The sequence below is a fragment of the Chrysemys picta genome, chromosome 6 (genome assembly GCF_011386835.1).
Source record: "Chrysemys picta bellii isolate R12L10 chromosome 6, ASM1138683v2, whole genome shotgun sequence".
Taxonomy (NCBI): domain Eukaryota; kingdom Metazoa; phylum Chordata; order Testudines; family Emydidae; genus Chrysemys; species Chrysemys picta.
Genome location: NC_088796.1, coordinates 15,972,405 through 15,986,187, shown reverse-complemented (window position 1 = coordinate 15,986,187; position 13,783 = coordinate 15,972,405). Strand labels below are relative to the sequence as shown.

The following is a 13,783-nucleotide window of genomic DNA, read 5'->3' as shown; positions in this document are numbered from 1 at the left end:
ATATAATAGCATTATATGTGTTACAAGCTGTACTGGTATTGAACATCTGAGTAGTGCCTAATGAGTGAATCCTTTCCAGTCCCTTAAATTCTGGTATGCGGAGATGCACGTCTTGTGGACTAACATACTTGTGGAGTTGGGAAAGAGGGAATCTGGGGACTCTGATGGGTAACTGATGTTCTCTAGCGTAGCATGTGGATGATAACATCATTACAGAGTTAAGTCGATTTCAGAGGAAGCAACACTTACGCTGATTTATTCATTGCTCTGCAGGTTTGAAACTTTTGAAGTGAATAGCTTTGAACAGTTTTGTATCAACTATGCCAACGAAAAACTCCAACAGCAGTTCAACTCGGTAAGGTCAGCTTGAAAATGTTTCATAAGATTAATAGAAAACTTTGGATAAAAGCCTGGCCACATTTCCCTGTGCCAGGCTTCCACTTAGACAAACTTGTCTCCACTCTGGCCAACTCTCACTATTAACATGAATTCGGCAGTTATAGCATAATCCACACTGGGCAGCAATCTTGCAGTAGAACTGTACTATGTGTTCATTGCTAGAGGTGAGTTTTGCTTGGTTTTGGTTTTGTTATAAATCTCTTAGCAGGTTTGTAAACAATTTATTCCAACCTGGATCCACTGATGTTTCTGAATGGTTTGTATGTGAAACCATTGAGAAAACTGGTTTTTGCATAATTTCAACCCCAAGCCAAGCTAAACCTGGCTGTTCTGAATCTGTTTCAGGATTTAAAGAGAACTCAGGAGTGGAAACCTCTAGGAGGCTGACCTAACCTGCTGCGAACTGAAACTACTTCATGTTGTATGCTTGTATTATACACATTCTAACACAATTTGTAGTGTTTGTCTTGGGATGTGAATAGATAGATGGAATTCAATATCTACATTGCGTAGACATAAAAATGTCAAACTTTACACAATTAAGGGTCTGATTCCAATTTCATTGAAGTCCATGGGAAATTTGCCATTGACTTCAGTAGGAGCAAGATTTGATCCTAATTTGGATAAAGTGGGTCTACAAGAGAATTTGTTAAATTTGAGGAACTAAATTCTGTGGGGCAGTCGAGGTACTTTAAAACTGTTCTGTACATATAGTGATGCACAGTTGCAATATATGTAAAGCATCATATTATATATCAATGCTTCTTTAAGAAATGAAGAGGAAAGTGATGGGTTTAATTTGCACAGTACACAACTTAATATGTATAACTGTTGCTTCTAAAGCAAATACATTCAAATTCAGTGATGGCATGTTTGAAGAGGTTTTAAAAGCCACCTTTGAAGGAAAACAATGCATCTGAGCCAGACCTTTTTTCCTCTCGTGGTTAGAATATCTTAGAAATGATCAAAGAAATTTTAACCTCTTGGAGATCAGTCTGAGAAACTTCAGCCTGTGGGGGAACATTTTTTTCCAGAAAGTTGTGTGTATGAAAACAGGAATCCATATTGAAAATGTCTTCTGAATCACAGCTGTGATGTTGATACTCTTTTAGGAAAATCAACACAGTCTCCCACTTGTGTGGAAGTGTGCTCAGATACTTTGATGGTGTGCACCAATATAAGAACCTAGATAGGTAAACATCTAGGGTATTCTAGTTCACTGTATAATTTACCTGTCATGGCATATGAAAATGAGGAATCATTAGGGGAGGAGGCAGAGATCTTGAGTAATGTATAAGCTACATTATGCTCCCCTGGTAGGATACCACTCTCACTTATCTGCAGGGACCATTTGAATAATTTTCCAGTGCTATATATAAAGAAAATATCCCCACCCAAGTGCTTTACAATGGTAGACTTTGAGATCCTTAGTCTGTACATGGGATCAACAAATAGCAGAGTTTAGTTACACTGCACACTGTCTGCAGCTGAAAATTCTAGCACTTCTCGGCCATGTACAGGAAAACTCTACACTTCTAATAATTGCAATAGGTAAGTGGGACGAGGGAAGTTTAATTATTAAAAAGGTAACAGTTCAGTAAAATTTTTCTGTCTTTTCTGATCACAGCATGTATTTAAGCTGGAGCAAGAAGAATATATGAAGGAACAAATCCCTTGGACTCTTATAGATTTTTATGACAATCAGCCCTGCATAGACCTTATAGAAGCCAAACTTGGTATCTTGGACCTATTGGATGAAGAGTGTAAGGTAAAGAAAAACACTGATGTCATCACTGCCATTTTTATCATTCTCAGAGTAACTTTAGCAGGCTAGTCATGCTGCATTCAGTGTGATGGGTCCCCAAACCAGCACTCTCCAGAAGCAGGAGGGGGCCAATAAAACAGTCCTTGTCCAAAACGAACTGCAATCTGGCGATCTTGTTGAATCACTGCTCCTGGGTTCTCCGGTAGAGGCAGTAGCCTATAGTATCTCTTATCTAATGCATCTGACTAGGAGGCTATGACCACTCCTCTCAGATGCAGACTTTGCAGTAGTCATCCCCTTCTTTGTGACCTCTACACTAGGTAAGGCTATTGCAATGTGCTTTACTTCTGGCTACAGTTGAAGACCACAGGTAAACATCATCTGATGCAGAAGGTTGCTGCCCACTTCCTAAATTGGGCAGACCACTGACACACCACACCAGTGCTCTCATTTCTACATTGGGTGTAGTTACAGATGTTCGTGCTGATATTTAGTTCCCTAAATGGGACCTGGGGTTTTTTTGGGGGGGGTTTTTTTGAGTTCCCCTCTCCAAGCCTATATCCTTTCACAGCAGTTGAAATTGGCTGCTTTTCCTTGTGGTTCCTGGGTTAAAAGTCTTTTTGGGTGGTAGGGCTTTCTCAGTCTGAATCTCCACCTTTTGGAATTCACTCCTCTTGGTGGGTCAGATACTGGATCCAGAATAGGGTAGATTTCTGAGCCCAATCAAAAGCCTTTTAATTTGTTAGATTTGAAGGAGTTTATTAATAAAGTTGATGATGCAATGACAAGTTGCAATCCTGAAGGGATAGATTGTAAGCTCTTTGGAGCAGGTATAATCTTTTTTTATTCTGTTTGTACAATGCATAGCACAATGGGGTCCCAGTCCATGACTAGAGATCCTAGACACTACAGTAATACAAATAATAAATAATGATAATAACAGATCACATTTATACAAGGGGTGAAATTCTAGATGTATTGAAGTCAATGGCAAAGCTCCCATTGACTGTAGTGTAGCCAGGATTTCATCCAAGTTGTCCAGATTGCTGAAATCAGATGCACTTGCCACCCTGATTCTATACCAAAGAGCAGAAGCCACCGAGACATCTGGGTGCTGGTACAGTCAGTCATTTGTACACTTTTTCCATGTCATAATGGTTGCAACAGTGAGATTCCATACAGTGAGATTTTGTCTTAAATGTCCATCTCAGGGACTAGCAAAAATCAGTTCACCTGGCTGAAGTGGCTTTTAACTAAAGGTCAGACAAATGGCATTGGGAAGCTTGGGCACATTTTAAAGAGTTCTCTTACAGTGAGTCTGTAGAAACAGATTTCCATGTTTATTGCTGCTCAGCAACTCCTGATCAAATGTGTTCAGCTTACAAATTAAGTCAGTAACAGCCAGAACTGCAAACTCACCTTAGAATCCCAAAGTCAAGTTGGACTCTTCCTTGCTCATCTGTCACCAGCAATAACAATTTTGCAGCTTAGTTAACATGATGCTTGAGCCAGCAGAATCCAGAGATTGTTAGATCGGCAGGGCTGGTAGGGTAAGGAGCTGGTAGAGTGCAAACAGCCGAAATACCTTTGCCTAAACACAAGGGGGAGGATCTGTTGAATAAGAAGGTGCCATTTTTGCAATCACTTTTCTGCTCATAATCTCCCTTTAACACAAGGGAGTAACTTCCTGGAAGTGGTTCTTCATACCAGTTTCCATCTAGTGTGATTACAGGTCAGTGTTTTAACCCTCTGTTATTAGGCAAGAAAGTTTGCATTAAGACTCAGGTCTGCCTGTCACGAGAAATGTTATGCACGCATTGAAATGGCCTTGTGGGTCTGTGTGCATATATGCAGTAGGGTAAACTGTTAGCCTTCATGTTCAGTCAGTGTAGTGGACCTTGCCTTTCCTGTAGCAAGGCATGTAAAGGACACTAATCACTCTTGTTAGCTCCATTGAGATTCATGAGCATAACACAGGCCCAAGGTGAGAAGGAGGCAGAAGTGTCATTTACGTCAAAGGGAAGCTTTTCAGATTTGTTATTTAAATTCCTTTGTTCCTGCTGGGATTTAATGAGGAGTGTGACCTGTCCTCCTTTATGAGAGAAAGGTGACTTCTCGGTGAGCACTCGCTTCCTTCCATTTCTTATGTGGCACATCGACTTTCCTTCCCATTTAATATTGCATTGTCTTCCATGGCTAGTGGCTGGGTCTTATACTATTGATGGTTGGCTGTAATAATTTGTGATGAAGACATTCACAGCGGGGATTTCTATTTGTGTATTTACAGTGAGTCAGAGCTGAGATTTTTCACTTGGTTAAGTGAATCTGATCTTTAATTATTTAAGTATCCTTGACCCTTTTTTTATTTAAACTGAGCATTCGTCTATGAAATGCCTACTGGTTGCATAAATCTGCTTGGCTTGTGCATTCTAATGAAATCATAAGGTAAAATGTTATGTTGTGAATAACGCAAAGTAGAAGGCATGGTGGAGTATGGCACATGTTTGTGGTATTACTCTCCCTTCTGATTCAGTGCTGAACCAATGCCCAAGCACAGTAGTAGATGACATTCTGTTCCTGGAGGCGCTCTGTTTTGGGTGAGACACAATGACTTAAGCACTTGTGGTCATTAAAGATCCCACCTCCCTTCTTGTAAGGGAAGATAGAGGTAGATGTACTGGCCAAATTCCAATTTAATTGCATCCTTCCTACTGAAAATGTTCCCTGTAGTTGCTTCTTGTCTGCCATCCCTCAGGGTTTCCACTGGGAGAGAAACTTCATATGGCTGAAGCACCAGCCAGGCCCAGCCAATGGAAACTGCTCTGAGGATGTGCAAAACAACAATTAAATGAGGACTTTCCTATGTTTAGCATATTTTTGGTCTTGTCTTGTCAATTATGGCTTCTGATTATAATTAACAAATGAGAACAAATTAAAACTTGCATAGTATCACACTGGGGACTGGCTCAGAAGAAGGTCATGAATCTAAGCTCAGCTGTTTAGTGCCATTTTGTTTCATCCACTGCACTGTCAAGCCTCTTTCTCCAGGCCTTGAGAAGACCTCTAACTATTAGGAGCTAGGAGGAAAGTTTCCCAGATGGCAGATTGCCCTGTAACTCAAAACAGCATCTGGTACTGGCTTCTGTAGGTGACAGACTACTAGACTAGATGTACCATTGCTCTGATTCATTATAGTAATTCCTATATATAAAAAATAAATGGTACCCTGCTTTGGTGTTGTACAGAGCCCTGCTGCCTAATGGGGACAGCCTGAACACAGAACTCTGTCCAGTTCCAACCCAGTACTACGTTTAGTCCACACCTCTTTGACATGGAACCTGAAACAGAGGAACAAACCCCGCACACATCAATTCCCGCAGTTTCTGTGGTAATTCCTGTAGCTTGAGAGTGGCGTAATTAGTCACAGCTCTATAATGGACCCTTTTATAATAATCTGCAAACACTCCACGGCCTTACAGAGTTTTCAGTGAGCGTGGTGAGTGAAAGCACCATTTTATCGATAAAACCTACTCACACCCACATCCCAGTTGCTGAGCTTGTATTTTTAGAATCTCACCACTCCTCCTTGCTGTTATAAAATAGCAAAACCTCTTCTGTTATGTGGCACCATGGGGAGAGAATTGCTTTGCTATTGGCCGTAGTTGGTATAAAAGTACAATAAGCCAGTTGGCAAGCAAGCCCACTAATACAGTGGATAAAGGTACTCTGGGACTGAAACTCCATCAAGGGGCCTGGCACCATAATGAAATGCTAGAGCAGAAGTGGGGTATTTGTCACCAAAGTTCTTGCCTCACGGAATGTTTTTCCTGTATTTTTTTAAAATGTATACAAGTTCTTTATTTAGCCTCTTCCATATGACTTTTGTATGCCAATGGACTGGAGTGAACTAAATAATACAAATAGCTACAGAGCATAGCAAGAATATAGCTACACAGTTAAAAATCAAATGAGAGATGGGAGTCACCAGTGAAACAAATGGGTTTTGAGTTCAGGCAGGGGTTGAAGAGAGAAGCTCAGTTCCTCATGTTTTGAAGGAGTTTTTCTGACCATACATGGAAACTTTCACAATCCCCAAACTCTAAAATGGATACTTTTTCTCTATGTATCTTAGGACAGGTTGTAGTTATTTTATGTATCCCTTAAATGTCCCAATTATAAATGTGGATGTTGAGTCAGAGTATAGTTACTCACTATCCAAAAACAATGAAATCAGGTTACTGGTAATTTTTTAGCAGGCTGGTTTTGAATCCCACTGATATCTCTGCACATGTCAGTGTAAAGTTCACTATTAAAAAAAATACGTTTTCCTTGATTTGATGGTTGCTTGGTCTGTAGAAAATCATTGGAAAACAAAGTGGCATCTTTCAATGCTGGGCAGCTACTTCCTCTGATTTCTGTTTTATGAACCGCTGCATGTAGGTTAAGAAGAGGGGGAGAACCTCTGGGGAGTTTATGGTTTGGACCTCATTCGTTCTAATCAAATGGCAGAATAACGACTTACCCGTCCAGTTGTCATCCAGAGTGTGGTGAGGAAGCAACAGAATGTGCAGCCCCTACCCGTATGAAGTGCTACAGAACTTTGACATATCCAGGGCCGGGCTTGGTTTTTAGCATATGTTGGAGGGGCAGGGAAGAAAGAAACCATTAAAATTCTCCGTATTAGTTTTTATAATGCTAATTGCTGGATCAGTGGGTTTGAAGAAGCCTCCTTAGTTATCCCATTCCTTTTTCCCCCCCTGATAGATTTAAGGTTGGATTTAATGTTTCCTTTACTCTGAATAGCTCCCTGATCTTTGCTGGCTGATTCCTTGGAGCCCTGGGAGAATTTTATTTATTTGACACCCCTTCCAACATGAAGGAAACGGTCCAATCCTGAAAAATCCTGAGTAGATGGAGCAGCTATTTCTAGTGCAGTAGCCCCTGGTCATTATCATTAGACTAGGTACTGTGTAAACAAATCATAGGCTCTAAAGGCTTTAAAATGCCATAAGGACACACACACTCCTGTTCTAGTACAGATGACAATCCATGTCCAATAGTGGCCTATGTCAGGTACTACTTGGGAAGTTTAAAAATACTGCACAATGCACCCGTTCCATTGTGCAGTAACACAATGAAAGCTATTTAGAGTGAACTTGAATATCGTGAAACTCTGTTTCGAGGGAAGAGGAATGAAGCCTGTGGATTTTCAGTCTACTTATGCTAAAGTCCAATTCTCTAATAAATGGGTTCCACTGTGAAGTGCATGACTTACACCCTATATGTATCTGGTAGGTGTTAATGTTGTATGTTAGTGGGACTAAACGCCCCCATTTCCTATTGCTGAGTTAGAGCGATAAGAGGGTGGAGAAAAGCTAAAAACAGCATGGACAGCCTTTAGAGGATGTAAATGGGTGTAACTTTATTTAGGTTGTAGCTATGCTGATTTACACCAACTAAGGTTCTGGCCCATAAGAGTCTAAACCAATTTTTAATTTTAACATGATATTTTTCTAACTACGCAGCTGCAGTGAGTTCCATGGCTTAATTCTACATTACATAAAGAAAGATTTTAGTTATCGTTTTAAATTTTTACCTTTAAATTTAATTGTTTCCTGCTTGTACTTGTATACTGGGACAAGGTAAATAGGAACACCCAATCGGCATTCTCTGTGTGGCCTGGTGGATAGCATGCTGGACTGAGACTCAGGAGACCTGGTTTTTGTTCCCAGTTCTGCCACTGGCTTGCTGGATGGGCCTTGGGCAAGTCACTTCACCTCTCTGTGCCTCAATTCCCCATCTTAAAATGGGGATAATGATGCTGACCTTCTTTGTAAAGCACTTTGAAATCCACTCATGAAGTGCTATAGAAGAGCTTATATCTACAGCCGAGGATCTCCCTCTATTTAAAAGTCCCGTTAGATGATCTAGTCCCTCTCCAAGCACTACTGGATTATTCCCTTCTGTATGTTTTCTAGAGTCTGTCCAATTTCATTGTATATACTGTTTATAATGTATCGCCTTTGATATTTTTCTAAACTAAATAATCATTTCAGCGCTTTAAAAATCACTCCTTGTTTGAAAGCCTCACGATTGATCCGATGCTTTGGAAACAAATAATTTAAGACTAGATAGCCTATGACCTTACCATTTCCATGCACCAGAGACATGAGTCGTCATTATTTATTTATTTATTTATTTATTTACTTATTTATTACAGTAGTGCCTCGGAGCCCTAGTCATGGCTGAAGACCCACTGTGCTAGGCATTGCGTGAACACAGAACAAACAGATGCTACAAAGATCTCACAATCTTGTTGTTTTTCATTAGTAATGACAAATATTTTTTATAAATACAGTACACTCTGCTTATTAGAATAGCAGCTCCTCAGTTGCCAGCAAAAAGTTGCTATTATCCAGTGGCAGGTTGATGATGCTACAGTCAGGGAAGGAAGCTCTGGGCCATGCCTTCCCTGACTGCAGCCCTGCAAACCTGCCCGTGGATGCTGGCACTTTCTAGAAGACACCGGGGGCTGCAGACATGTGGGGCTGCACCATACCTCTTCTTTCACTCTTTGGGGGTCAGGGCTCCGCACATCCCAGTGCTTCCTTCCCTGCCTGCAGTCCCCCAGCAGGACGTAGCTTGGAGAGTACAGGGAGAGGTATCGCGCCGCTCTGACATCCAAGCTGCAACCCCCATTCCCACTACTGCCCTTCCCACAGCCTGCCCTCCTGGCCCGCAGCTCCTTACATCTTGTGCTGCAGGATGGACTGAGTAGTGGCCTGGCTGCAGGCAGGTTTGCAGGGCTGCAGCCAGGGAAGGCATATCTCAGTGCTTCCTTCCCTGGCTGCAGCCTCCGAAACCTGCCTGCAGCAGGTAGGGACTTTCTTTCTTTAACAAAAGGGGGAGGGGAAAGAGTGCTGTTAAGTGGCATACCATCCTCAGTATTGAATTCTGTTAATGGGATGGGATTGGTTCCCGGCAATATGTTGCCATTAACTGGCAGTTGCTAGTATCAGGATTGCTAGTAGGCGGAATATACTGTAGGGGAAATACTTATCATAGATCACCATCGACGTTACAGAGATGGCTTACAGTGTAGTGTTCTGTTCAGTTCAGCTTCTTACACGGTGCCCATCACCATGGAATCTGAGTGCGTCCCAAAACGGGATTAAGCAACGGGATTAGCATCTGTCTCATGTGGCTCTTTTTCTCCCTTCCTCTCCCCAGCAGGAAGTTGTGATAGAATTATTATTAGTTTAAAATTTACCAATTCTTCTAATGTTTTTCCTTTTGCCCTTTTGTGTGATGAATATTTAACTAGGTTCCCAAATGTGGTTGCTTTTAAAGTGTCGATAAGCCCTTGTATAAACTGAGTTCTTTTCAATTTATTCTGTATGGGGGGCTTTTGGCGGTGGTGGTGTCACTTTATAACCAAGGTTTTCTGCGACGATATAAAGCAGAGGTGCCCAAAGTGTGGGGCTAAGGGGCCATGGAGGAACATTTGGGGGGGCACAGTGGGGCCTGAGATAGCTCCCATGGGGGGGCAGGGAAGGAGCGCCACCCAGCCCTGCTCCAGCCTCGGCCCCTGACCGAGGCCCAGCCACGGCTTCTGCTCCCAGCCCCAGCCTCGACCCCTGGCCACAGCTCCGTTCCTGACCCTGCCCCCATCTCGGCCTTGGCCGTGGCTCCGTTCCCGGCCCCAGCCCTCCCCCTCCCCCCAGGTGCAGCCCCAGCCTCGGCCCCCTTGCCCTTGTCCACGTGGCCCCGTTCCCAGCTCCAGCTCCTGTGGGAGGGGGTGTAGACAGAAGTAAGGGGAGGCGTTACCATGAAAAATGTGGGGACCCCTGATATAAAAGGTTGCATTGCAGTTTTGGTCTGTTGTCCATGGCCAAAATTCCTCTTCCCTTGAGTGTCATGCTTGTGCTGTGCATTGGTTAATTGTTGCCCTCCATCCCATGGGTGTCTGTGTTTTATATGCCTGATTTGTGAAGTGCTTTGATATCGAAAGGTGCTATATAAGGTCAACTTCGAAAACACGATAGATTCAAAATCAGAAGCAGACAGTAAAGAATATATGTCTGTGCAGATTGAAAGAACCCTTCATCTTTCTCTCACAGCAGTTAAATTTTTCAATCTCTCACGGCTGACAAAGACAAATTTTACCCACTAGGAGAAACCTGAGATGCATTTTTGTTGGTGCTTGATATAAATGTAAATAATTTAAAGGGTCCAGTTGCCTCAGTCAGTGAAATAGTGGACTTTAGTTCCATATATCTCATTTGACACCAGTGTTGTGGTCAGGGAAGTGAGGTAGGAATAATGAAAAGGCCTCATCACAGCATTGTAAATTTACGCTGCTGGCAAAGCTGTAATCGGGGATAAAAATCAAGGAGTGAGAAATGTCAGCATGACTTGGATTTTAGTCCCACAGAATGTAGGCGTGATCCTGATTACAATTGAAGGCACTGACAGCATGGTGAAGTCTAACCAACAGCTGTCTGAAAATATAAACCATTTGTATTTAGCTGCATTTCCTAGAATTCCTGATCCTTTGATCCAGCGTTTGAATAGATGACACTATTTTCTGTTAAAAAATCCTTTATAGGGGATGACTAGCAGAGAATAGTGGCGCTTCATCGACCTTTTTTAGTGGATTAAGCAACCAATTGTTCCTCAAGATCTTGATTTTAGTAGAACAAACTTCCTTAAACTTAGTGGTAGGGCCTCTGCTGCATAATCACCATATAACGCACATGCATGCGACTGGGTTTGTGGCTCTCAGAGATTGCTTTCCCATACCAGTATGAAAGTGTGGCACATACACGCAGCTAAGAATGTAGTTTTTTATTAAATATCCCCTTCATTCAGCAGTCTCCACTGACAGCCTTGGGAATTCGTCAGCTTCCTTTAGGCTGAACATCTCAGCCATGAGACAGCAACAAAAGTGACCTTGATCACAGTTGACTGCTCTCCTTAAGGCTTTCCCCTCTCTCTCTCTCTCTCTCTCTCTCTCTCTCTCTCTCTTTTTATTTTTTATGTTTGTTTGGGTTTTTTTGGCTAGTTTGTGCAGAGAGAGGTAAGGGAGAAGTGCTCTAATAGCGACAGGGAATATGCCACGTTTAAAACGCCTTGGGTGGTGGGCCTGGTGGCACTCAGTGCATCATGCTGAGCAATGGGATCCCAAAGTTTTGTAGGAGACATAACTCATTCCCCTAGGTTTTGGCCTAGTAGAGGTGGCTTGACAGGTTCACATGCTGCATAGATTTAAATGAACAGACAGAAATGGAAACGCCTCCCGTGGGTGACTGCTGAGAATGCTGTGAGCTGCACCTACTGTAACAAAGCAAGTGGTCAGTCGCTTATTCAAATAGGGTATATTTATTTAATATATATTTAAAATATTATAACAGTCTATATTTATATAGGAACTTTTCGCCCAGAAGGATCCTAAAGCACTTTACAAATTTAAGAGACTAATATAGGATGCTGTACAAACTATATATATGTTCTTGGTTTGAAGATCTTACAACAACACTTCACACCAGTGTAGGAGAGGACATGGACAATACCCTGTGAAGTTAAAACTATGAGAGCAATTTAGGTAGGCAGACTGAAATCAGATAAATTGCTATTTGCCCTGAAAATAGTGGCTAACACCCCCACTGTGGGAAAAGTGCTATGGGATCTTTAATCATGACAAATGAAAACACTGGTGGGGGGTCCCTTCCAACCCTGATATTCTATGACAGTGCAGCAATCAGGCCAACAAGAGCTGGGTTACTGAAAGAGAGATTGGTATGATGGCGTGTTTTGTTTCTCAGATATTAACAAATGGCAACACTCTTGATGTAATTCACATTATTCATTGGTTAGCAATGGTCTTGGAGCTGTACAGAATCCAGACTTAGTCCCTGCCCCAAAGAGCTCAGTCTGAGACCTATATATAGATCTGCAGTTGGTGTAGATCAGTTGAGTGCCATTGACTTCTATGGAGGTATGGTGACTTTTACCAGCTGAAGATCTGTGGACACACTGAGAAATCCAGATGGAGAAATAACTTAGGGTTTTGGTTTCTTAATTAATACCTATTACTATAAACTCATCCTTGTGCTCCCTTATGCAGTGTCTTTTGGTGATGCTAGCCTTGAATTCTGCATCTTCCATGCTGCCCGCTATGTGTGGGCTGACTTCCCTAAACCTGGTACCAAGCCATCTTCCTCTGCTGAGTCCAGTTCCTTCTAAAGGCTCATTTCTGCCATCACCTATAAGACATGGGCTAAAAAAAAATTTAAAATAATAATGTAATGAAACCATGAAGGTGTGTAGTATCTATGCCTTTGAGAGTTCGTGTGATATAATTGTAAACCTTTTTCTTCCTCTCCTTTTGTTTTTTCTAGGTTCCTAAAGGAACTGACCAGAACTGGGCACAGAAATTATATGACAGACATTCCAGCAGCCAGCACTTCCAAAAACCTCGAATGTCCAATACCTCCTTCATTGTTGTTCACTTTGCAGATAAGGTATCAGGGCGTGTACTAAACATTCAGCACATTAAACACAAGAGTTTGGGATGAATACCCAGGATGGAAGGGGTTTGCATTAGGAGTTAGCTTTTTTTAAAACCACATTTAGCTATTTAGGCGATGACTTTCCAAGTTGCCTAAGGTATCTGAATGCCAAATTGCCATTTTATTTTAATTGGGCATCCAAATCTCTTAGTAAGCACTTAAAATCTCAGCCTTAGACTTTGTACTGAGTTTTAATCCGGGATAGTTGAGTCTTCTGGTTTAACAAAACAACCTCCTTCAGAGAGCTGCTCAGATTAACATTAGTAGAGGTTGCTACATCCAGGAAAGATTGAAACAAGGACATTTTCTTGCGTGCCAAAAAAATCTCATGTTTCACAGGTGTAAGATATGAGTGGAACTGGGACCATTTTCCCTCCTCCGTGAGGGAGAAAACTCTAACTTTTGATTTTCCAAAGCTTAGAGGCTGATGTTTGTAACATCCAGTAGTGGTCTCAAGCTTTATTTAAAACATGATTTGACGGATATTGTTCAGAGCAGGGAAGAATCTGTGAAGAGGTTGTAGTTACCCATGTATCTGTCTCTGTGTTTAAAATGGAAATCAGAAGCAGGTCTGAGTAAGCATAAAGGAGTCATGTGACACTCATGCTACAGCCAAGTACTGTCTATTGTCCTTAATAAAGTCTGAGTCTCTTTATACTAACTTGAGAGTGAATTGCACTATTCACAGTTAAGCCTGGGGCTCGAGTTCCATTATACACCTTATTTTAAGCACATTCTCACCAAATCTTCCAAAAGAAGATATTCCCATTTCAAATTCTGCATGTGTGATCTGTGACCGTTAGAAATTTGCTTGAATTTTTAATTAGAAAAAAATAGGTTTTACTCAAACTTTGGAAGACTCATCCAGTGCTTTTTGGCCAGGTCTTACTTGAAAAACAACTGATTCTAAATTCCAAAAAAGTTTACTTGCAAGAGAGATTGGGTGAGACCTAGCCCAGAGATCTCCAAGATCTTTTGAGACTGAGGTTTGGGTGGTTATTCACTGGCTTACCAGGAATGCTAGAGTGGGTCTTCCAAAGAGTGCCAT

The 13,783-nt window shown here is 41.7% G+C and overlaps 1 protein-coding gene across 2 annotated transcripts in view; it reads left to right on the top strand.

Annotated features, from left to right (window-relative positions):
- The window catches only part of MYO5B (myosin VB), a 377,457-nt gene that overhangs the window by 231,442 nt on the left and 132,232 nt on the right, over nt 1–13,783 (top strand). For both annotated transcript variants that reach the window (XM_065598729.1, XM_065598728.1), the window contains exons 11-13: nt 274–355; nt 2,027–2,167; nt 12,565–12,687. In XM_065598729.1, coding sequence (XP_065454801.1) covers nt 274–355; nt 2,027–2,167; nt 12,565–12,687 — 346 coding nt within the window. The remainder of the gene's footprint in view (nt 1–273; nt 356–2,026; nt 2,168–12,564; nt 12,688–13,783) is intronic.